This window comes from Natator depressus, chromosome 14, assembly GCF_965152275.1.
Source record: "Natator depressus isolate rNatDep1 chromosome 14, rNatDep2.hap1, whole genome shotgun sequence".
Lineage (NCBI taxonomy): Eukaryota > Metazoa > Chordata > Testudines > Cheloniidae > Natator > Natator depressus.
This window is the reverse complement of record NC_134247.1, coordinates 45,470,093-45,495,448: the sequence shown is the minus strand read 5'-3', so window position 1 is coordinate 45,495,448 and position 25,356 is coordinate 45,470,093. Positions and strand designations below refer to the sequence as shown.

At 48.6% G+C, this 25,356-nt stretch overlaps 1 protein-coding gene across 1 annotated transcript; it reads left to right on the top strand.

Moving 5' to 3' along the window:
- The first annotated feature begins 844 nt into the window (after positions 1 to 844).
- LOC141997941 (L-amino-acid oxidase-like) lies at positions 845 to 23,946 on the top strand. Its single transcript, XM_074970515.1, has 8 exons — positions 845 to 999; positions 5,913 to 6,080; positions 13,883 to 14,106; positions 16,337 to 16,443; positions 17,069 to 17,270; positions 19,068 to 19,121; positions 22,034 to 22,164; positions 22,899 to 23,946. The coding sequence occupies exons 3-8, from the start codon at positions 13,966 to 13,968 to the stop codon at positions 23,710 to 23,712; spliced, it is 1,449 nt and encodes a 482-aa protein (XP_074826616.1). The 5' UTR covers positions 845 to 999; positions 5,913 to 6,080; positions 13,883 to 13,965; the 3' UTR covers positions 23,713 to 23,946.
- The last annotated feature ends 1,410 nt before the right edge of the window (positions 23,947 to 25,356 follow it).

The window sequence follows — 25,356 nt, the reverse complement described above, 5'->3', positions numbered from 1 at the left end:
GTGCACAGAGGGTGAGGGGAGATTCTGCTTTGGGAATGTGTCAGTCTCACTTTGCACAAGTGTAAGTGACTTCGACAAGGAAGAGGGCAGGGCAGACAGAACCCATGTGTCAGCACGAACGATCCAGCTACCCTGGCAGGGGCTAGTGGGCTGAGAAAGGCTCTGCAGTAACCAAAGCCTCAGGTTTCCACAGGTTCTTAAAATGCATTCAAACTCCCTGGGCTAGAGAAAATTCTCACTGCCCTAACATGGGGGGGGGTGCGGTTCTGCACAGGTCCAGGGTGAAGGTTGGTCTTGTGATTGAGCCAATGGGCTGGGGATCAGGAGATCACATTTCAATTCACGGCTCTGCCACTGAGTTCTTGGGTGACCTGGGGCAAGGCTCTGTGCCTCAGTTTCCCCAGCTGTAAAATGGGAACAAGGCTCCTTCCTTTGTCTGTCTTCTCTGTGTCAGCTAAGCTCTTCGGGCCATGTCTGTTCCTGTCTCCACATAACAATACTCTAGCTTATGCCAGGAGATCCAACGAATGCGGGGGATCAACAGAGTGGTGTTCCACACCCCTGACATGCCCCTTGCATCAGCGGTGGAAGGAGCAGGCTGTCAGCATAGTAACCCAGCACCTCCTGCTTTACACCACCAGGGCAATTCTCCGCAGGCCATTTCCGGCCAGAATCCGGATCCCTTGTGCCACCTGATTGGAGCGACGGGGATGGACGGATCCTAACCAAGAATCCAGCACAGCATCTCCACGCCCATGGACGTCCCACATGCTCTGAGAGAGCTCAGCTGGGGCGGAAACAGCCCTCAGGTTCCAGGTGGTGGTTCGCAGCCCACAGTCAGTGGTCAAGGTTCAGGACATTGACACTGAGCGATTGTAAAACATTCCGGGGCTTTCACACCTCCCTTGCTCATAATGGACGTTGATCTAACTGAGAATGGAAAGCATCTGAAATCTTTGCTCCCCGTAGCCCTCTGAGATAAGACAGAAACCACAGCAGGTAACTGCACAGATATATTCAGTTTCACACTGTGAATTGTGGGCACGGTGACAAATTTGAATCCACTCAAGAGGAATGGCCTTCGGTACCACAGGACATCCTCTGACTCAGAACTGTGTCTGGGATCATTTAGGAGTCTATTACAATTATTGCTCCTTTGGCCTGAGCAGTTTGCCCATATTCAGGGCCTTGCAGGGTTGTTTCCATTAGAATGAGAAATCGGTGACATGAGTCAGGTCTATTTTTGGTGTAATTTCTTGTATTTCAGAAGAACACAACAGAAACAAATAACCACAGGCCTTGTACTTGCTCAGAAATCCCTAAGTCTGCCCCTCCATTGAGCTCTGTGCCCAAAAAGCTCAGTCTCTTTGCTCCATCTCAGGGCCATGCTCACAATTGCTTCCCCTGGCTTCCTGCCTGTAATGCACACAGACTGCAAACCAGTCTCCTAGCCCCTGCATTTGCAGTCAGGGAAACCTCTCGGCCCACATGGCTTAGCTCTGCCCTGCCATGTGCCTTGGATGATCCCTCCATTGTCTCCAGCTGCCTTTACTACAGAACAGGGGTTTAATTGCTCCTTCCATTGTGTCGGACAGCGAGTGCTTAGCCACCCATGGACTCTGACGAGGTCTGCGACTGTCCTAGGAGCAAAGACTCACTTGATGGCATCCATCAGCATCTCCCAGCGTAGCGGTATTTTTGTGCAGCGTCTAGCACAGTGGGGCCCAACCTAGAGGCTTTTTGATGCTTTGTTTAGTAATAATAATGATTTCCCTGCGGAAGTCTTTAAAGAAGAGTTGGAAATGATTTAGGCAGCAGTATATCCAAACTGAAGAAGGGAAATGTCCCATCTGGCTGACCGACGGCCTTTTTATTCGTTAGGGTCATGGGATAGTCAAATGCAATTTTCTCTGTGTAAACTGAGCCAGGGCAGGGTTGAACTGAAGCCCCAGGGGTCTGGAGGCCTCAGCAGTTGCCAAAGAGAGGAGTTACTTCATGGTTTCTTGCCAAATCCCATTGTCAGGGGAAGCTCCTCAACTGAAGAGGTGGTTGTGTTAGCTCTAAATCCAGACATTTCATAACTCAGGAGTCACTGCAGAGCAGAGCTGGTCAACACGTTTCATTTCAAGACAGATGTTTCTGCGAGAAAATTTCACCTTTGACAAGATTTTGGGGGAGTTTCATTAAAAACCAAAAATGTTTCCATTTTCAGCAGCCAAACTCCTTTTTTTTTTTTAGTTATAAAGCAACTGAAAAATTTCTACCGATCCGGTGAAAATTCTCAGGAACACCAAAAAATGTTGGCCAAAAATTTCATCTGGGTGTACCAGCCGGGGTGTACCTCACAGGGGTGTTTATGAGTATAAATAGATTCATGATTGTGAGGTGCTCAGATACCATAGTGATGAGGCCATATAATGAGACTGGGGACATCTTTGTTAATGTGGATCAGGAGGGATTCATTTTTTAACAAGCTGCTCTGGGATCCACATAAACAACAGAGGCTCCATTCCAGGAAATGAACTCACAGAGTTCTTAGTCCTTCCATTGCTAGAAATGACCAGAATGTGTTGTCACAGAAATGTGTCCTCTCCACCCAGTCAAAGGCTATCAGCCTGTTTCTCCTGGGTCCTGCCCCTCATGCAGTCACTGACACTAGTGCAAGGCGAGTATCGAATGTTGGGATTTGGAAGCATTTTGCACTGGTGTAAATGACCACACAGTGGTGTAAATCAGGCCCCGCACACTGATACAGAGATAAGACTGCAGCCCGGCTGGCTCCGGCTTTCTCACCACTGAATGGGGAACATTGTCAATCTCTGGCAACTCTTAATCAGTACCACCAGATCTGGTTCATTCCTGGGTAGGATGCTGAGGACAATCAGTGCATTAATGGGCAACTGTGACATTTATTTTCCATGCATCACTAGCATGACAGCGTGACATTATTACAGTGCCAATAACTAGCTATTATATAAAGGGGTGTAAACACAGATCACAATGAAATGCATTCATGGAGAAGAACAACAGACTAAAGAACAAAACTGGGGGCAATTATCTGACTGTATTGTGTATTCTACCCAAAACACAGTTTTGGGTCACCCAAAACTCTTTGTGAATTCATCAAATCATTTAGGCCAAAAAATAAAATTGGGGGCTAGATTCTCCACAGGACTTAGGTGTCAGTTACTAAGTCACTGGAGGAGGCGGGGATGCCAGGGCCCTCATTTATACCCAGTGGTTGGGGCACTAACCTGGCACATGGGAGGTGTTTGTCTATAAGTCTCTACACGAGGAGAAGGCTTCGGAGAGCAGACGACTCTTTACTCTCACAGACGAAGGCTGAATGAGATTCAGGGCTGGACATTGCAGCGGGACAAATTCAAATAGGAAATAAGGCCCAGTGTTTTCGCGGGCGGGTGATTAACCATTGGAACAGCTTCCCCCAGGACGAGGTTGATTCTCCCTCACGTGGAGTCTTTGCACCAAGGCTGGATTGGTCTTTCTAGAAAACACAGTCTGGTTCAAGCACATGCCATGGGCCTGATGGCTGAATCTTTTGGTGAGTTTCTTTGGTCTTGGTGATGCAGGTCAGGCTAGATGAGCAATACTGTTCCCTTCGACCTTTAAAATCTGTGACTCTATAAACTTATGAAAGTACAACCCTGTATAGTCAGTCTTCATCTTTCACGTGGCTTCTTTCATCTAGTTAGTCAGTTTCCCAGTTTTGTGTGGGTCTTTTACACAGTGGCAGGGGAGAATCCTATTGAAAAACACAGCGAACGGTTGTAAAATGACAGGAAATGCTCAAATAAATTGCAAAAAGAAAAGGAGTACTTGTGGCACCTTAGAGACTAACCAATTTATCTGAGCATGAGCTTTCGTGAGCTACAGCCCACTTCATCGGATGCAAGATGCAACTCTCAAATAAATTGGTTAGTCTCTAAGGTGCCACCAGTACTCCTCTTCTTTTTGCGAATACAGACTAATATGGCTGTTCCTCTGAAACAGGAAATGAGGTGTGTATTCAAAAGCAGGTGTAGGGACTGATATTGGTTCGATCTCATTTTCTCATATTGCGATAACCACTTGTTGTGAGATGATTAACCGTGAATGGTGTCTTCAGATCTGCCTCAGCACTGCCAGGGAGACCCCAGACCCAGCTCAGAGCCTGACCTACCATGGGTGTGGGAGATAACTGGCAGCCGGAGGGTCACTGCAGTTTGCGATGGTTGGTCTCTCTCTGGGGAGCAGTGGACCATGTGATGTTGTAACAAAGTGAAAGGTGGCCATGGGACACCCGTGGATCTGTCTCCCCACAGGAGTAACGCCCCTGGGGATCCATTCCCCCAGGGTTTCATTATGAGCTCAGCTTCATTTTCAAGTAAGCTCACCAGGACTCACCCCATCATGGGCGCTGGGAGAGGATTCACCCTTCAGCCCCACAAAGGGGGCTCTGTTCTGGTCACAAGTTCACAGCAGCCTCAGCTCAGAACTGGAGCCCTCAGGAAAAGGTCAGTCCGGCCTTTACACAGTTCAGGGCTCTTCAATCTGGAGTTCCCAGGTGCAGGTAACCAGCTGACAATGGGGCTTTTCTCCCCAGGACCTGGCTTTGCAAGGCCTCCCAGGTACCGCCTAGGAAACCCCCTACACACGGCACTGTCCCAAACTGTTCTTTGAGGTTCCGAATGTTACCCCGAGATTAGGTCACCTCCCAGAACAGTTACGTACAGCCCTACAATAACACACCGACAATTGAATTTTACATATAAAGCCCCCCAAAGGTATGAAACTGAGTTCAATGTGGTTTTATTTCATTCAGGACGGTTAATCCAGGATATGACAGGAAACTGCCCTTTGTCACAGCTCTTGGATTGCGAGGCCTTAATAAAGTGCCGGTCCTGTGGCCGGGGGGTCATTCTCTGACCCCCTGATGAAGCCCCTGGTGTCTGTGTCCTCCCGCAAGCCACGGGCCCTGGCTCAGCGTGCTGGGCTGTTTGTCTGTCCCAGGCTATCAAGGGAACAGCTGGATTTGCACGTGGGTGGGACGGGCATGGGCTGCGCCCCCTCACCCATTTAGCTGTCTGTGAACACGAGGCTGGGTGATTCTCAGCACCCCCGTGCGTGAACAGCTGCCCAGCAGTGACATACAAATGGTGCCAAGATAAACTCTCGGGGCTGGTTGCTCAGGCCGCCAGCATCTGCTCCGTGCAGCTGAGAAGGGAAAACGGGGCCACGGCAGCTTTGCTCTTGGGACCAGACCGGGGGAGGGGGGCTGTGTCGACCCCCAGTGTAATTCCAGCAGCCTCAGGGCTATTGTGACGGCACCACTCTGCAATGGACCCCCGAGGGGCTCACCCGGTGCCTGGGGATGGCTGGAGTCTCTGCTCCCTCCCAGCTCTCTGTGATACCCCCGAGTCTCAGCCTGCCCCAGCCTGGGTTACCTCTGAGTCTGAGCAGGCGGAAGCAGGCTCAGGGGTATCGCACACTTCCATTTCTCTGCCCAGCCACCTCTGCTGGGCATTACCCAGAGATCACATGGGCCTGGTGTCGCTGGTCCTGTGCCAACTGCTGACAGGGCAGAGGAGATGGACACTGTGTCAGCGTCTCAGAATTATTGTGGCTCCGTCTATTTAAGTAAGACACTGTGAGGGTTTCTGAGAAGAGCGGAGATCGTTCTGTGCCGTGCGGGGCAGGGGAAGGTGGTACCAACGGACCCATTGCAATAGCCCGTGACCAGCTGTAGCATTTGTTCAGCTCTTCCTCTCTTTGGAGTCCTGGCTGGGGGGAGTTTCCAGCCAATAGGCTTTGAAATCGAGTAATTTCTGTTAATTTCAAGAAGTGTTAACTCTTAAGTGTAATTGTGGCACATTGAATGCCAGCATTAACCATTTCTTTGCTGGTCCTTTTAGCAGACTGGAAAAGGATGAGAGAAAGGAAGAAGCAAGCGTGAGGAAACATGTTTTTGAAGAGATGAACACACAGGAGATGGAGCAATAACAACACGTCTTAGAAAAATCTACCATGTACTCATCTGTCTGAGCCTTGGTCTACACTGGGGAGGGGTGTGTCCACCTAAGGTATGCAACTTGGCGTATCTTAGGTCGAGTTACCTGGCCGTGAGGACGGCGGCAAGTCGACTGCTGCCGCTCCCCCGTCGACTCCGCTTCCGCCTCTCGCGAGCTGGAGTTCTGTAGTCGACAGGGAGCGTGTTCGGGGATTGATTTATCGCGTCTAGATGAGACGCGATAAATCAATCTCTGATAGATCATTCACTACGCGCCGATCCGGGAAAATGTTGACATTTTATCAAAAGACTGAAAATCTTTCAGCATCTGTCAACAAAAACTCAACAGGCACTGGCCGTGAAAAATTTCAGTTAATCAAATACCCAGTTTTTCATCAATTAACAGCTCGGATGGGAGAATTTGGACTCATTCTAATCTTGATTTCGAGATCTTAGATACTGCATTATCGAATAAAGAACAGGAGGACTTGTGGCACCTTAGAGACTAACAAATATATTAGAGCATAAGCTTTCGTGGGCTACAGCCCACTTCATTGGATGCATAGAATGGAATATATAGTAAGAAGATAGATATATACACACATACAGAGAATGTGGAAGTTGCCATACAAACTGTAAGAGGCTAATTAATTAAGATGAGGTATTATCAGCAGGAGAAAAGAAACCTTTTGGAGTGATAATCAAGATGGCCCATTTAGACAGTTGACAAGAAGGTGTGAGGATACTTAACATGGGGAAATAGATTCAATATGTGTAATGACCCAGACACTCCCAGTCTCTATTCAAGCCCAAGTTAATGGTATCTAGTTTGCATATCAATTCAAGCTCATCAGTTTCTCGTTGGAGTCTCTTTTTGAAGCTTTTCTGTTGCAAAATTGCCACCCTTAAATCTTTTACTGAGTGGCCAGAGAGGTTGAAGTGTTCTCCTACTGGTGTTTTTCTTTCAGCTCAACCATCAATGTTCACGTCCTACCCAGGAAATCTCCTCTGTCTTCGGGCAGGAAAGGAAACATGATCACAATCACTGGCCCATTGCTCATATAGAATTGTGCCAAGACATAAAGCACGGACTCTCTTCGCTCAGAAACAACCTTGTTCGCTGCTGAGGAGTTTGCTTTGCAGAGGTTTCTATGCCTCGTCTAGCTGGTCAGTAACACCCCTTGCTAACAGGGAGAGAGCAAAGCATCCCAGACTTTCCAGCACTTTAAGATTCAGGGAAATCATACCGCCATTCAGTGAAGCAACACAGAATCCCCCCAGCTTGGGATCTGGCCCCATTGACTCCACCAGAGCTCTGCTTATCTGCCTCAGCTAGAGGACTGGCCCGGTGACTCCAGTGGGGCTAAAACGGATTCACACCAGCTGGGGAATCTGGCCCTGTAGCATGCAACCTTCAGTACATTGACCATGGGATAGGCTGTGTGCTCTAGCTGGGTCTCAAGGAAACCAGAGCCACAGTAATGGGGCTGCTCAGATCACACAAAAAGTAGGATTCTAGGTCACCACAGAACGGTATCATGGTACACGAACATGATACCGTTCTGTGGTGACCTAGAATCCTACTTTCGACGTCTCCGACTCAAGGAATATTTCCAACACACCTCTGAACAACATACTAACCCACAGAGACCTTCCGACCAACACTACAAAAAGAAGGATTCTGGGTGGACTCCTCCTGAAGGTCGAAACAACAGACTGGACTTCTACATAGAGTGCTTCCGCTGACGTGCACGGGCTGAAATTGTGGAAAAGCAGCATCACTTGCCCCATAACCTCAGCCGGGCAGACCACAACGCCATCCACAGCCTCAGGAACAGCTCAGACATCATAATCAAAAAGGCTGACAAAGGAGGTGCTGTCATCATCATGAATAGGTCGGAATATGAACAAGAGGCTGCCAGGCAGGTCTCCAACACCACATTCTACAGGCCATTACCCTCTGATCCCACTGCGGGTTACCAAAAGAAACTACAGCATCTGCTCAAGAAACTCCCTGAAAAAGCACAAGAACAAATCTGCACAGACACACCCCTAGAGCCCCGACCAGGGGTCTTCTATCTGCGACCCAAGATCCATAAACCCGGAAATCCTGGACGCCCCTTCATCTCAGGCATTGGCACCCTGACAGCAGGATTGTCTGGTTATGTAGACTCCCTCCTCAGGCCCTGTGCTACCAGCATGCCTAGCTAAAAGTCGCAATTATTCAACAAAAAAATTTCAAAAACAGACTTCAGCGAGAAACAGCCAAACTGGAATTAATCTGCAAACTGGACACTATTAAATTAGGCTTGAATAAAGACTGGGAGTGGATGAGTCATTACACTAACTAAAAGCTACTTCCCCATGCTAATTCTCCCCCTACTGTTACTCACACCTTCTTGTCTATTGTTTGAAATGCGCCATCCTGATTATCACTACAAAAGTTTTTTTTCTCCTGCTGATAATAGCCCACCTTAATCGATTGGTCTGGGAACCCCCGTTTTTTCATGTTCTCTGTATATATATATATCTTCCTACTGTATTTTCCACTACATGCATCTGATGAAGTGGGCTATAGCCCACGAAAGCTTATGCTCAAATAAATTTGTTAGTCTCTAAGGTGCCACAAGTACTCCTCATTCTTTCTACAAATAAAATCAAATTTCAAATGTTTTGAAACCCAGGAAATACAGATTTCAACTTGTGCCTCCGAAACAAAGCACCCACTGTTGTTAACTATTGAAAGAACCATTGGGCCAGAGAAAGAAAACAAGCCTGAGAATGACTCCGTTGCCTAGTGGTTAAAGCGTTGATGTGGGAGACCCAGCATCCAGTCCTTCTGTGCCAATGACTTCTTAAATTATTTTTTTTCCACCGGGGAACAGCTTCAACAGGAGAGAGGATATGGGCTCATGAGGATACGGAGGGAAATTTGGGGTGGTTTCCAGGAAAGACTAGGAGGCTGCCAGATTCAGCAGGGTGTGGAGGAAGATAGATGGGACAGAGTCTACTACCACAATTCCTTTGCTCCCAAGTCCTGTGTGCCTGGATGGAGGTGACGCAACTCAGAGTAACCCGCAGGCTATGAGCACATCACAGGAGGAGGTCCCATAAGACCATGTGACAGCCATCTCCCTGTTTCACTAGACACAGAGTCAGCAGTTCCTGCTAGGATATTTATCAGTCAGTCTATATAAAAGGTGGGTATAAAATAAGAGGTCAACTGCATGACTTCACCCACCATCTGAAATGGACAGGTTCTGTGAGTGAAACTTCTCTTTGAACTTTTTCAGAGCGATGGAATACATTGTTCCTTTGGGCACATCTTACTGGATCAATGGGCTTTCTTGTTTCACATTTTTCTCTCTCTCTTATCGTCTTTCTCTGTTTGTCTTTTTCTTCCTCACTTTCAACTGAGCTTCTCCCGGAACCCTCTACGCCTCTTTCAGTGTGCATGTAGGAGGAAACGAACAGCAGTGTGGTATTTTCGGTTGCACTTGGCCTCAGTCACACAGTAAATCAATTTTACTGTGGGACGCAGGTGTGGCAGCTCTGCACTTCCCTTGGCTGTGGCTTGGTGATTAGATTCAGTTAAAATGTTAAGAGAGCAAATGATATGTTCTCCAAGAGAAGGGACAACAGTGTCATAAGTCAGTGCTGAACATATTTATTTCAATACACCAGAAAAGCCTTGGAGATTTTAAATACATTGACTCAAAAATCAAAGTACGGATGCTGCTGAAATTCTTGGCAGGGGTTCTTAGGAATTGTTCCCTTGAGTTACCATGGCAAGGGCGCTCCCACCTGCAGGCTGTTTTTCCTCACAGTATATGTTGGATGCCCTGTTTATTTCTTGTCCCATGTCCGTTTGGAAATGTGGATGGAAGAGAAATGAAGATTTTTATTAATTATTATTATTATTATTCATTATACCTTCGCTGACTCTTTTCACCTGCCCCTGTTACAGTTAAATTGTATATTTCACAGTCCTGAATTATCCTGCATTTAAAGGTCTAGAAAACATGACCTATGAAGGAAGATTGAAAAAATGGGGTTTGTTTAGTCTGGAGAAGAGAAGACGGAGAGGGGACATGAGAAGTGTTTTCAAGTACATAAAAGGCTGTTACAAGGAGGAGGGAGAAAAATTGTTCTTCTTAACTGACAAGAAGCCATGGGCTTAAATTACAGCAAGGGAGGTTTAGGTTAGACAACTTCCTAACTGTCAGGGTGGTTAAGCACGGGAATAAATTGCCTAAGGAGGTTGTGGAATCTCCATCATTGCAGATTTTTAAGAGCAGGTTGGACAAACACCTGTCAGGGATGGTCTCGATAATACCTACTCCTGCCTTGAGTGCAGGGGACTGGACTAGATGACCTCTCGAGGTCCCTTCCAGTCCTACAATTCTTTGATTCTATGACTGCTGTCACGTCCTTTTATTGTTGGAAGGGCTCCATGAATAGGACGTGGTCTGTCCTTTCTTTGAAGATAGCTGATTCAAAGCATGTTTCTGGAAAACGAAGTGAATTTTAACGCGGGTCAAAATATGTCATTTGAAGAATAATTTTTTCCCCCGAAAATTGACCTTAGGTCTAAACAAAAACATTGATGGGAAATTTTGAATTTTCTTTTAAAAATACATTTTAAGTAAAAACAGAGGATTGGATACATTCTGGTTGTTAACAGCTGAAACAAGTCAAGAAAAATGAATGCCTAGTGACCATTTCCAGCTCACATGGGCGTCCTTACACCTCTCCCACCAGGAGAGCCCTGTGGTTCCATGGCTGAGGTCAGCTGGGGAAGGAGACCTAGGAGGGAGGATGTAGTGAGTTCCCTCTCTCTGCATCTGATAGAAGGTTTAAGGGACTAAGAAGCAAACAGGATGCCCCTAAGGTGAGCCTGATACCTGAGTGGCTCTCTGGAGCCATTGAGGGATGACAGCTTTCCTGCAAAACCCTGGGAAGGTGGGGAGAATTGAGCCAGGGCTAGACCGTGGGGTGGAGTGAAGCACCGGAGACTGAGGTCAGATGGGCATGGTAGCTGGGTCCCGCCTGCAAAGGAGAGGGGTGGCCAGCTGAGGCCGAAGATGTCGTTATTTTTATATTTCTGTTGGACTTGTTAAATCAGCAGTTCTCAGGTGGGGGGTCCACAGCCCCGTTCGGGGCCACGAGCAGGTTTCAGGGGTCTGCCAAGCAGGACTGGTGTTAGATTCACTGGGGCCCAGGGCAGAAAGCTGAAGCCAAGTCCTGCCACTCGGGCCCCAAACCCAAGCCCAGCTGCTCAGGGCTGGAGCCGAAGCCCAAGTAACTTCGCTATGCTGGGCACCTGTGGCGTGGGGCCCGGGACCCTCGCCCTGCTTGCTACCCCCTAACGCTGGCCCTGCCTTTTATAGGCAGGAAAACAGTTGTTTTGGCACAGGTGGGCCGTGGAGTTTTTATAGCCTGTCAGGGGGGCCTCAGAAGAAAGGTTGAGGAGCCATGTGCTAAAGGATGCTGTGGTCCTGGATGGGGTCAGGCATTTGAAAGCGTCATGGATGGAAGGTCAGGCCACTCCTACAGACAAAATAGGCCCATAAAAGACATGAGGAAAACTGAAGCACAATGTCACACACGGCCACAGTTGGGTGTGGTGCACTGGTGCCAGAAACAGGAGGGCCAGGAGTCCATGCCCCCCCTCACCCCCCCCACCTTTTAACAAAAGAAACATATGTACTGTGGGAATAACAAGATCATGCTGCTAAAGGTCAAGATGCACTATCCCCTTCAGTGTCCCTGCCAATACACAGGTGTGGTGGCAATCCTCCAGCCCATGCTTCCCGGTGGCAATCTGAGCATAGCACCTCTGAAGATATGGATAATTGCAGAGTAAGGAGAACATAATAATTGTCAAGAGGATCGATGGCTTTAACCCAGTCCTTCCTGGTTTTGCTTTTTGCTAACCGTTCCAACACTGTCATTAAAAACACGTTACATGGGTGTTTATGGCTGTGGTGACCCTGTACCATTTTTGGTTTCATGGGATAGTTATTTAGAACGTAAGAACGGCCACACTGGGTCAGAGCAATGTTCCATCTAGCCCAGTGTCCTGTCTTCTGACAGTGGCTAATGCCAGGTGCCCCAGAGGGAGTGAACATAACAGGTAATCATCAAGTGATCCATTCCCTGTTGCTCATTCCCAGCGTCTGGCAAACAGAGGCTTAGGACACCATCCCTGCCCAGCCTGGCTAATAGCCATTAATGGACCTATCCTCCATGAATTTATCTAGTTCTTTTTTGAACCCTGTTATAGTCTTGGCCTTCACAACATCCTCTGGCAAGGAGTTCCACAGGTTGACTACGCACTGTGTGAAGAAATACTGCCTTTTGTTTGTTTTAAACCTGCTGCCTATTCATTTCATTTGGTGACCCCTAGTTCTTATGTTATTAAAAAGTGTAACAGGATTTGTGACAGGATGTAGCCCTGTGTCCACACCCTCCACACTATGGTAATCATTTTTGTACCAAATATGTTTTGTAAGGTATCAGTTGAAAACTCATAATCTGATGATTAATATTGTCCTGATAACATATGTGTGGCAACATTGTCATGCAGTTATAAGGGTCCACTGTATGGTGTTATTAACTCATGTCCCAAACTGAGGTGGGCGAACAGCTCCGTCTCAAACAGAGGATTGTGTGCGCTGCTTAATTTGCATTGAAGCAGTCAACAGAGTCATCAAGCAGGAAAGGGAGATAAAGGAAGCTCAAAAGGGTGAGACAAAAGCAGCAGGGAACATCCTTCCATGTAGACCTTTTGTCTCCTGGTGGGGCTGGACACCATTAGAAACTCAATATAGGGGTTTGGTTAGGTCCAAGAGTGCTGGTGGATGCTCAGGATGGAGTTATAGCCCAGATTAATATATTTTTTCATCTGCTTTTGCTGAGCAGAGTCACCATTGCTGTGAAATGTGGGACTTCCATGCCTTTGTCACCTTCAGTTTAGACCAGTCAGAAACTGATACTAGTGGAAAATGTGGGTGCTCACTTGGAAGGAGCTTTCCATTGAGAACACCATAATAATCTTGCTTTGAAAGCGGCACTGGCTGCCCGTGAACTTCCAGACAGAGTTTTGAGTGTTGATTTGAATTTTAAAGCTGTAAGGGGTTAGGGGACTGGTGACCTCATGCACCACGTATTTCTTTGTGTGATCCTTCCGTAACTACACTCCACAGGACACAGAGCTGCTTCGCGGTCATCGAGAGGGGGAATCACAGCTTTCCATTTTGAAAAACAAAAACCTTATCTTGAATTGTGGAAAGCAAAAGCAGAACTGAGGTTTTTTTAATGGCATCAAGCACAGACTCTGGTTAGGTTCCTCAATTCACCTCACGAAGTTAAATCTTGAAGACCTTGTTCAGTCATATTGTCCACAGTAGATGAATTTCTCCTGCACCATTCCCTCAGCTGATGGCTGGCCCCCAAAATCATCACATCCTTGTGGTATGCACAAGATCTAAGTGAATCTGTGGGGCCCAAGACCCTCAATGGTAGACTGGGTGGTGGGCCATGTGTGGTACCAGCCACTGTTGGTAGACAGGACACTGGGCTAGAGGGACTATTGGTCTGACCCAGTATGGCCGTTCTTATATTTTACAGTTTATAAGAATGCATGAACTGTGAGAGGATTTGAGAACGGACTTCCCTTCTCTGGGTTTATATGCTGATTGTATTGGATCGTAATAACATTCCTGGTTTGTTAATATAACAGTGCTCTGCATTTGAGGTTGGTAGCCTCTTCCTAGAGATGAGGAGTAGCATGTCAATGATGTTACTGAGCTGCATGGTCTCAGAGAGTGAGTTTGCTTCAACATGGGTGTTTTCTTTGCATCTCTGTTCTAGTATTTCTTCAGCTCTTCCTCCTTGTAGCAGTCCTGAGCTCGGAGGGTCTCGCTCGCAAACTGAAGGAGTGGGAAAAATGCTTTATGGACTCTGACTACGAAGAACTGGTGGCTATTGCCAAAAATGGGTTGGAAAAAGCGTATTGTTCAAAGAAGGTGGTGATTGTCGGGGCAGGAATCAGCGGACTCACTGCTGCCAAACTGCTGAAGGATGCTGGTTGCGAGGTAATTATAATGACCAAGAGGAGCCAGAGACAGGCCAGGGAGGCAGTTTTCCTCTGAAATAGTCTTATCATTCCTTTTGGATAGGAACTTTTTGGGCCGAGGGCCACATCTGGGTGAGGAAATTGTATGCAGGGCCGGGGCAGGGGGTTGGGGTGTGGGAGGGAGTGCCGGGTGTGGGAGGGGGTGCGGTGTGCAGGAAGGGGCTCAGGGCAAGGGATTGGAGCAGAGGAGGGGTGCGGAGTGCAGGAGGGGGCTCAGGGCAGGGGGTTGGGGTGCAGGAGGGGTGCGAGGTGCAGCAGGGGGCTCGGGGTAGGGGGTTGGGGTGCAGGAGGGGTGCAGGGTGCAGGCAGGGGGCTTAGGGCAGGGAGTTGGGGGGTGGGGGTGCAGGAGGGGTTCGGGCTCTGGCCCGGCGCCGCTTACCTAAAGCAGCTCCGGGGTGGCCAGGGCAGGCTGGCAGGGAGCCTGCCCTGGCCCCACACCGCACCGCTCCAGGAAGCGCTGCGGCCCCTGGGGGAGAGGGGGTGGAGGGCTCCGCGTACGCTCCCCTTGCCACGCCTCCAGGTGCCTCCCCCGAAGCTCCCATTGGCCACTGTTCCCCGTTCCCGGCCAATGGGAGCTGCGGGGGGCGGTGCCCGGAGGCGAGGGCAATGCACGGAGCCCTCTGCTCCCCCGCCCGGGGGCCGCAGGGACATGGTGCCGGCCGCTTCTGAGAGCAGCGCGGGGCCCGCGGCGCCATGGGGGCCATCCCTCGGGCCGGATCCAAAGCCCCGAGGGGCCAGATCCGGCATGCGGGCCGTAGTTTGCCCAGCTCTGTGATAGAGTAAACAATGCTGAAAAACAAAACGATGTGAACTTAAGTAAACTGAGTGAATTGCGAAAGAAAGAAAGAAAGAAAGAAAGAAAGAAAGAAAGAAAGAAAGAAATCTATTATTTTGATTTCCAGACAACATGTTCATTGCCTTGAGGTTGAGGTTATTAGTGTGATAATAACATAGCTATATGAAACATAATGATGAAGCTAAAAAAATTCGAATCACTAGCTTTTATGGAAATGGTGAGTCATCAAGTAAATGTTCCAAGAACAGTTCCCATATTTCTGACAAAATTCTCTACCTGTGAAAACTGATATTAACTAACCCATAACACCTTTAATTTTCACTCTTACTCATTTGCTTGTTTGTTCGTGTTTTGTTTTGTTTTTCCATAGAAAGAGCTACTGTCTTGGGCCATGGGAAAGACCAAAATCCATTATCCCTATAGGTTGCCTAAACATCCTCTACGCCCCCTTCTCAAAACCACCCAGGAACTACAGCCCCCGAGTCTGGAAAAGTCAATGGAGAGAGCTTGTGTATTTATATACACAATTGGAGAGAGTCCAGCGGGGGACAACAAAAATGATTAGGGGACTGGAACACATGACTTATGAGGAGAGGCTGAGGGAACTGGGATTGTTTAGTCTACAGAAGAGAAGAATGAGGGGGGATTTGATAGCTGCTTTCAACTACCTGAAAGGGGGTTCCAAAGAGGATGGATCTAGACTGTTCTCAGTGGTAGCGGATGACAGGACAAGGAGTAATGGTCTCAAGTTGCAGTGGGGGAGGTTTAGGTTGGATATTCGAAAAAACTTTTTCACTAGGAGGGTGGTGAAACACTGGAATGCGTTACCTAGGGAGGTGGTGGAATCTCCTTCCTTAGAAGTTTTTAAGGTCAGGCTTGACGAAGCCCTGGCTGGGATGATTTAATTGGGGATTGAGCAGGGGGTTGGACTAGATGACCTCCTAAGGTCCCTTCCAACCCTGATATTCTATGATTCTATATTTGAAGTGCTTAGTTGATGTTGTTGGTTTAAAACCTCCCTCCCTGAAAATCTGGCATTAATAATGAATGCAAAAATCGCTGTTGTTATGAAAACTTCCATACTGGAATGTGTTCCTTGAGTACCCAATGCAGGAATACAGCCCGATTCTGGAAGCATGCTTGAGAACATGCTTAACTTTGGCCGATGCTTAAGTCTTATGAAGTTGAAATTCAAGTTGAGCATATGTGTACCTGCTTTTCTGAATCAAGTCCTGTATGCTTACATATCATCTGAAATTACTTCGATAAAACATTAATGTTCTTTCTTTGATGGCCATTTACAAAAGAAGGGATGTGGGATAAATCAAGCCCTACCTACAGCTACTAGGTACCAGCAAGGGATTGAAAATCATGACTTGCGTTTTGCCCCTAGGTCCTGATTCTGGAAGCCAGCAACCGCGTGGGAGGACGTATCTTGACCTATCGAAGAAACGATTGGTATGCGGAGCTGGGAGCCATGCGTTTGCCAAGAGACCACCGGTAAGACACAGTTCGCCCTCCTCACCCACCAACCTTGTTCAGAACCGTGAAAGCCCCGTTTTAAAGACTTTTATGATAATTCCAAGAAAAAAAAATCTTTGAAGCCTTAAATTTGAGTAGGTTAAAATCTCCCCTTGCTTCCTTATGTGGACTAATTGCATTGCATGAAATAGTCAGTCTGTGTGCATGAACTGAAATCTCTGTGGAGCTGTAACTCTTCCTGCAAAGCTGGGATGGGACTGGGTGGGCAGAAGTGAAGGGTGGGTTGAGTTATGGCGAGCTACTCCACCAGCCCAAATGCCCAATGTCATTTTTTCAAAAGTAAATTCTTTAGTGCATTTTGTTGTTTCAGTTTGAGCAAAATGTTTCATGACACATTTAACTAAAAGTTTTATTCTGAACATATTTATAATCGTTATTGAAATAGTTATCCACATTTTTCATCTACTGCAAAACAGGCTTGAATGTGGATTTGGTAAAATATGGATTTGGAGTCATATGACACAAAAATAATGTAATTTACCTAGGTAGGATGGAACCATTCATGCTCGGGACTATATATGAGCATATAACATTCTCTCTCATTTTGGAATTTTTCTCTTTTTACTCCTTCTCTTTTCTTTAGGATTGTGCGTGAATATATTACCAAATTCAAACTTAAACTGAACCCATTCTATAACACTAACGACAATGCCTGGTATTTGGTTAACAACGTCAGGGCAAGATCTGAAGATGTTGACCGAAACCCTGATATCTTGCAATACCCTGTGCTTCCCACAGAGAGGGGGAAATCTGCCAGTGAACTTTATGACCAGACACTGGATACGGTATGTGTGTTGTGGAATGGACTCCTGTACTGTAGGTAGGTCTTCACTTCCAAGTTAGATTTTGGTCCTAAACCCTGTTTCATCCACACACAAAACCATCTCGCTCTACTTAAGTGGTCCTTTCAACCCAGGCTAGCTGGCATGGCTTGAGGGCACGGGCGCTGGCTTCCTCCTTTCCCTGGGCGTGCTCAAACCCAGCTCAACCCCTTCCCCCAAGGTCCCACCCCTGCTCCACCACAGGCCCCACCCTACCTCTTCTGCACCTCTTCCCACCCAGGTCCGGCCCCTCTCCCAAGCGCACCCTGTCCCCACTCCTCCCCCTCTCCCGCAGCCCCTTCTGCACGCTATGGAACAGCTGACCACAGCAGGCCGGAGGCCCTGGGAGGGAGGGGGAGGAGTTGATCAGCTGGACCCACCAGCAGGCCGGAGGTGCTGGGCTGTAGGGGGTGGCAGCTGACTGCTGGCGGGTGCTAAGCACCCGCTAATTTTTTCCCGTGGGTGCTCCAGCTAAGGGTCTGTGTTCACTAGAGCTAGTAGGCAACTCAGCGTGTGCAGTGAAGGTGCAAGCTAAAACCCTGGAGTCCTGATAGTCCTCCAATGCCTTCCCACAATCCCCACCCCCGGGGGCCCAGAAATACAAACAAGTTCTGGGACAGAATCGTAGAGCGGCTCAGAGAACCATGGGAAACGGCCCCCGAAGTCCTAGCAATGTACACATGGGTGAATGCGTCACCAGAGAGGGCGCCGTAGCTCAACTGAGAGGAACAGACCCCTGTTCAAATCCCCACTGCTGATCAGCTAGAGGGAAGGCTTGCACCGGAGGTTTCCCAGAAGCTCGGTGAGTACCCAAACCCCTGGGAAACGCGACGAGGCTGGTGCTGTTGATTTCAAGACCCGCCTTAGGCTCCTGACTGCAGGAGAGGCTTCACAGCTGCGCTCCCCAAGCAGAGATAGGCGTCGTACGCCCTGGGAGGGGTAGGGATGAGGACCCACCCCTCTCTTTGGCATCTCCTGTTGGCCAGTTTAGCTGTTGGCCAGCGCTGTTGTTTGTGAAACTTTTATCCATCAGGAGGGGTGTTTTTTCACACCACCGACGGACAAAAGTTTGGCCAACAAAAGTGCGGCTGCAGACATTGCCTTAAACTATTTCTTTTATTGTTCAAAAAGTCTGAGTGAAAGCAGCTGAGTCAGCTGGAGAACTGCGGGAAGGGAAAACAAAAATGACCCCTCCTTGTCCCCATTCCTAGGCACCGACTCAGTGGGTGCTCCAGGGCTGGAGCACCCAAGTAGAAAAGTTTGCGGGTGCTTAGCACAGCACCAGCAGCCAGCTCCCCGCTCCCCTCCGTGCCTCCTGCCCACCGGCAGCCTCGCTGATCAACTCCTCCCCCTCCCTCCCAGCGCCTCCCACCTGCCTTGAACAGCTGTTCTGCGGCATGCAGGAGGCTCCTGGAGGGAGCGGGAGGAGTGACGATGGGGTACACTCAGGGGAGGGGGCGGAAAGAGGTGGGAAGAGGCGGGGCAGCGGCAGGGGCTTGGTGGAAGGGGTGGAGCGGGGGTGAAGCCTGGGGGGGGGCAAGCGCCCCCCAGCTAGAGGAGAAGTCCACGCCTATGTCCCCATTGAAAAGATCTTGTTAACAGCTTTTTCACCTGAGCGCGTCATTTCATGTCCTGCCTCCGTGAGCATAGGCACTAGGATACCACCTGTAAGTACATCATGGCAAACAGGGAAAATAACCAGTCTGCAAAGGTAGAGCTGTGACTCTGAAACTAGCCACTGTTTTCTTCGTTGCTCCCCAGGTGACAACAGACTGCAGAGTTTTGAAAGAGAAATATGACTCCTTTTCCATCAAGGTAATTGAATATGGCATTCCAGTCTCTTGTGCCATGTTCACACAGTCCATGGTCGGAGGTAGGACGTCTGAATCCTCCTACCCCTCCTGGCTATGTGGAGCAAACCCGCTTGCCTCATGGGGCCTTGCATACTTTCCCCTGTGGTCCTCCGGGCTCTGCTTTGTGGAAGGGGGAGGGCAGGGCCACGGATCCACATCTTCTTTGCCTCTCCCTACCCAAGACATCGGTCTGTAGAAAGCAAACGGTCTCTGTGCTCCCATCTGCCCTGTGTTTGTGCAGCGAAGACAGGACCCTCCTCCATTCCTACGTAACCGACGTGGCATCTCTCCTTCTCACCCTGGGTGTCTGAGCGGCATCCAGCTATGTGCCCTCATCCATGGTTATTTCAATGAGATACGCTTCCTCTGTGTACCTGCGTACCCCAAGTTTCACCTCACTTAAAAACCACTTGCTTAGAAAATCAGACCTAAAAATACACGAGAGTCACAGCACATTATTACTGGAAAATTGCTGACTTTCTCATTTTTACCATATGATTATAAAACGAATCAGTTGGAATATAAATATTGTACGTACATGGCAGTGTGTAGTCTATAGAGTGGTATAAGCAAGTCATGGTCTGTGTGAAATTTTAGTTTGCACTGACTTCTCTGGTGCTTTTTATGTAGCCTGTTGTAAAACTAGGCAAAGATCTACATGAGTGGATGTAGCCCCTTGGAGACCTCTGCGTTCCCCTAGGGATACGTGTACCCCTGGTTGAGAACCACTGCTGTAGGAGGTGTGACCTGGACCCTGGCTGTTTAATCAAAGGCAATAAAATCTTGCTATGGACACTCGGAATGAAATCCTGCCCGCACTGAAATCAATGACAAAGCTCCCGTTGATTTCACTGGGGTCAGGATTTCACCCGCTGAATCAAAAGGGATGAGGGATTGCGTCCTGAAGGGGATCATCAGCCCGACTCCAGTGATTGGTTATGAGGAAGCTGACAAATCACACAGGAGGGTAGCTGAGGTTTGGGATGGTGTTCCAGTCACCTGGGACAATAAGGCCTTGTCTACACTAACACTGGAAGTTGATCTAAATTACGCTAGTTAAGATCCGTAACTTAAGTCGACGTAAATGACATCGATTTCTATCGGGTCTATGCTGCACTAGGTTGACGGGAGACACTTTCCCATCCACGTAGCTTCCCCATCTCATTGAGGTGGAGTACTGAAGTCGACAGGAAAGCGCTCTCCCATCGACTTATCGCGTCTTCACCAGGCCCGCTAAATCTTGCCACACTGATGAAGCGTGGTAGTGAAGACAAGGCCTAAGTCACTTTGTTTCTCCCTGCCTCCAGCTTGAGGAAGTCTTTGCTGGGGTAGCTGGATGGCAGCTCCCTGATGCCACCAGCCTTTCGGTCACTCAAGCTCTCTCCTCTGGGCCGTGCCAGTCGTAGCTTTGCCTTGCGGGTGGTTAACAGTACGTGAACCCCAGTCCCCGAGACTCATTCCCCTGTGATATCCAGTCCCTGCCGCGGGCTACTCAGAAATCCCAGCTCCTCCGCAGTGTACCTCAGTTGACCAGTTTTACTTTAAACCACCACTCCTGTAAACCACATAGCCCTGGTGAGCACTTATAATAGACCGAAAGAAGGTTTGTTTGAGAAAGAATAAGTATTTAACTAGAATTGAGGTGAAAGTGAGAGAAGCAAATGGCTAGAACGTAAAAGCATAAACCACAAAGCTGGGCGTACCCTTCTCAATAGTCACCTTGCCAATAGACTAAAGTGGGCTTCCCCTGCAAAGCTCAGTCTGTTGCAAAGTTGTCTGGGTTCACCAGAGCCAGCATCAAAATGTTCATGAAAGGCCCCTGCTCCTTCAGGCAGTGGTCCCCAAACTTTTTCTGTCATGCTTCCCCTTACCCATAATGTAATCTGTCTGCACCCTCCCACCCCCACCGCCAGGAGCCAGGGCCGGGAGCAGGGTCAGGGGCTGGGAGCCGGGGATCGGGGCCAGAGCTGTGACTGGGGCCAGGGCCAGGAGCAGAGCCACCGCCAGACCCGGGACTGTGGTTGGGAGATGAGCTGCAGCCGGGAACCGGGCTGTGGTCAGTGGCTAAGGCCAGGGCCGGGCCATGGTTGGGGGCCGGAAGCTGAAGCCAGGGCCTCAGCTGGGGTTGGAGCAGAGATGGGGGCAGAGTGGGGCTGGGTGGTGCTCTTTCCCTGCCCCCAATGGGGGCTGGCCTGGGCCCCATCAAGCCCCCCAAATGTTCCTCCATAGTTCAGGGACTACTGCCTTAAGGGGTTTTCTCAGTGAATGAATCCAGAATGCCTTCCCTGACACTCTGTTTATACAGAAACAGTCTTTTGCCTTGATTCATAGCCAGGGCGATCTCCTGCCTGTTATAATGCTCTTTTTTGATAATTTGTTCTGGGATGTGGCCAGGGTAGGAACAGAACCTTGCATTACCTCCTGGCTGACCGAGGGAGGGGAACAAGTCCCTCTGGTTTGAATGAGTTGTCACCTAGACACAGTAGCCCTGGGGACTAATTTTTACCCCAAGTCCATCAAGCATACTTTCAGTATAAATACTTTATTCCTTAAATACTACCCATTCATACATCTCGCCACGGTTATGAATCTTGACAAGTTGGGAGCTTTCTGCAGATACCTTCCATGTTACTGTTCATAGATAAATAGCTTGTAAGATGTGTTTGGTGTATTCAGTTTGTCAGGGCTGAGCTGAGAGATGTTTGCAAAGAACAGGGGACTGTTTGCCAAGGGGTCTCTGTGTCTCTATGGGTGTGACCTTTGGCTAACCCTTATGGGTACTGAATAATTCCTATGTTCCTCTCTTCAGCTGTCAAGTTTCAATGTGGATATGATATGCATGCACTTTCTGCCCTTCCTCTCTTCCCCAACCAGGAATATTTGATTAAAGAAGGAAAATTAAGTAGAGGAGCCATTGACATGATTGGTGACGTGCTGAATTTAGATGGTAGTTTCCACCTGTCTTTTCTGTCCTCTGTCATGAACGATATTGCATTCAAAGACGGGTAAGAAGAAGAGTATCTTTAATGACTTGCTTTATATGGAGAAGAACATGTATCTATGGTAGGATCTGTCTATCTATCCATCCATCTTCTGATACAATGAGGATGAGGATCAGATAGATGTATCTCATCCATCTATCAGTGCGGCCAGTTGCCTTCTTTCGAGAAGGCACCGATGGTCTGAACTGTCATAGAGGGCTGGTTTCATTACTATATTTCTCTAGCCATACAAGGCAGGGGACACTTTCACAAGGGATGAACAAGGGGAACATTGCTGAAAGTGTCTATCTATGGCTTCTAATTCCCATGCAATTCAGTAATTAACTTCTGACGAGAGTATAGTGACCATCTCTCTGTTGCACCAAGGGAACCCTTTGGCCAAATGACCCCGAATTGGGATTACTACCCCTACCCCATCCCCAGGAGGCACACCTAATTCTAAGGCAATCTTAGTAATCATGCAGAATTTAGATCACGTCGAAGAGTGAAGCTCTAAACAGAAAGCTGGTCTGAACCTTAACTACTGCAGACCTGGCACTTGCCTGTAATAAAAGAAGCCGGAACTGAAGTAGTCACTGGGGGAGGAGGGGATGGAAGGGGTAAATTATATCTTCAGCTAAGCAGCTCCTTACAGATCCGCTCATTATTTTTGTGATATTCACTCAGAGAACTATTGACGGAAGCTGTAATTCTTCTACCATCATCCCCCCTCCCCCCACCCGGTTCCTTTCTTTCAGTTTTGATGAGATCACGGGGGGATTCGATCAGCTCCCAGAGGCTTTCTACAAGGCTATGCACGAGGATATTCTATTTCACTCCACAGCGGTGAAGATACTACAAGACAATGAAAAAGTGAGAGTGTTTTATCGCAGGCCATACACGTCGCTCCCCTTCTCAGTGACGGCCGACTATGTCCTTGTCACAACCACAGCGAAAGCCGCACGGCTCATTAAATTTTCTCCCCCTCTTTCCTCCAACAAGACCCATGCCCTGCGCTCCCTCCACTACTCAAAGGACGTGAAGATTTTTTTGGCCTGCAGGGAAAAGTTTTGGGAGAAGGATGGAATCGATAGAGGGAGGTCAATCACTGATCGCCCCTCCAGATTCATCTACTACCCCGGCCACAATTTCTCCAGTGGGGTGGGGGTGATCCTGGCTTCCTACACTTGGGACGATGAAGCTGAATTCTTCGTTCCCCTCAGTGATGAAAAGTGCGTTGATGTGGTATTGGACGACCTGGCAGAAGTCCACCAACTGCCCAAGACTTATATCCAGAACGTCTGTGATGAACATGTGGTCAAGAAATGGGGCCTGGACAAATTTGTAATGGGAGCATATGTTTCCTTAACCCCGTACCAGTTAGTCGACTACTCCAAAGCTTTGTTTCAGAATGAAGGGCGGGTCTATTTTGCAGGAGAATACACCGCTCACCCTCACGCCTGGATCGAAACGGCTATGAAAGCTGCTGTGAGAGCAGCCACGCACATCCATGGCGCTATCCGTGCATCGCCTTGGTGGCAAGAGAAAGAGCAGAAGGAAAATGAAGTGTAATGGATGGATGAGTGTGTGGTGAAGGTGCAAACCCATGGGGATTCTGATGGGGAATTAAAAATTGCCCGGCTAATCATCGAGCGTCCTTATGGTTGTGGTTGGGCTGATGGTAGCGCCGAAGTGTCCCGCAGTGTGAGTCACTCCAGAAACCACGGAAGGAAAGAGAGAGAGGGCCTGCTCGTGATGGGGCATACAAACCCCACCCTGGGCAACAAGGAGCTAAGGGATTACTCTGGGCTCAGCCAGCCCGGCCCTGCCACGCCTGCAGCAAATGCTCCCTCTGCCGGAGGCATTAAAAGGCCGGGAATTAGCTCGTTTGGGGGGCAGAGCTGGAGGTGAGCGGACCTGCAGCCCACAGCTCCAGCAGCACAGAGCAGAGGGGAGCCTAAGACTCTGACCTAGCGGCCCAAAGCACGCCCCCATCGCCCGCCCCCCCCCCAGGGTAGGGAGGACCCGCCCCAGAGAGAACCAGAGAGGGAAGTATCCTGTGGACCTTGCACTTTGGTAACCCCCTTTACTTACTGTGGTTTGGGTTTCCCCACCCGGGGAAGGCGTTGAACTAAGCTGAACCCGGGGGAGGGGGAATGAGAGGAAGAGGACAGCCTTAAGCAGCCTTGGTTGCCAGGCTACTGGTATCCTAAATGGCCCTAGGTCAGAGCTGACTGGCCCAGGCTCCCCTCCCAACAACCCCCTTGGCAGTCAGGGGTTGCAACTATGACCAGTAGGCCACGCTCCCCAACCAGACTCTAAGCAAGGACCATTCATTACACAACCCCCAGAGCTTACAATCTAATTATAAGACAAGCTTGATACAGACAGAAGGGGGCTGGGGGCGGGGGGGGGGGAGTACAATGAGAGAATGAAACAATCCGACTCTTTAGGTGAAGCCCAGATGGGGCGGGGCGGAAACTGCCTAAACCAGCAGCAGACTGCTATGCTCCGTCGCGCGGTGACCTCAGACTCTTCTGGCTGCTTCCCCAGTCTATTAACATTATCTCCGGCCTATCCGCACCAGGACACTCAGGGAAGTTAAAACCAAGTTACTGCAGGTATGATGTCAAAGCCCATTAATATGCATTAACCAGCCGTGTGGACACTCTCATTCAGAAGTAAAGTAGCGTTAATTCACTGTAGCTTAATCTGCTTTTGTTTTAACACATTCTGGAAGGCGATTAGGTGTCACTGAGCAACCTTTACTTTGCATTAACAAAGTTTTAGGGCATTTAATATCAGTCCAGGTTCTCTCTATATGTTGTAAGTATAGAGAAAAATCAAGAAAGTTCAATACAGATATGCTCAAAGAAGGTGGGACAGCCACATTTTATAAATCTAATTATATTCATTAAGAAATGTTGATACCTAGCTCTAATGAAGTGGTTTTCATACATATATCTCAAAGTCGGTAAGTATTATTAACCATACGTTACAGATGGGGACACTGAGTTACTGGGATTTGACGCCAGAGAGCCGGGAATAGAATCTACCTCTTATGAGTCCTGATGTCTGGCCACTCGGCTTTAGTGCAAATATTTACATCTTACTGAACTTTCTTCCTTGCTCTCTCTACTTACCAAATAATTTCATTTAACCTTCTTTCAAAAGTCCTGCTCTCCATTCTCTGAGTCCTGTACTCCTTGCTTTCTA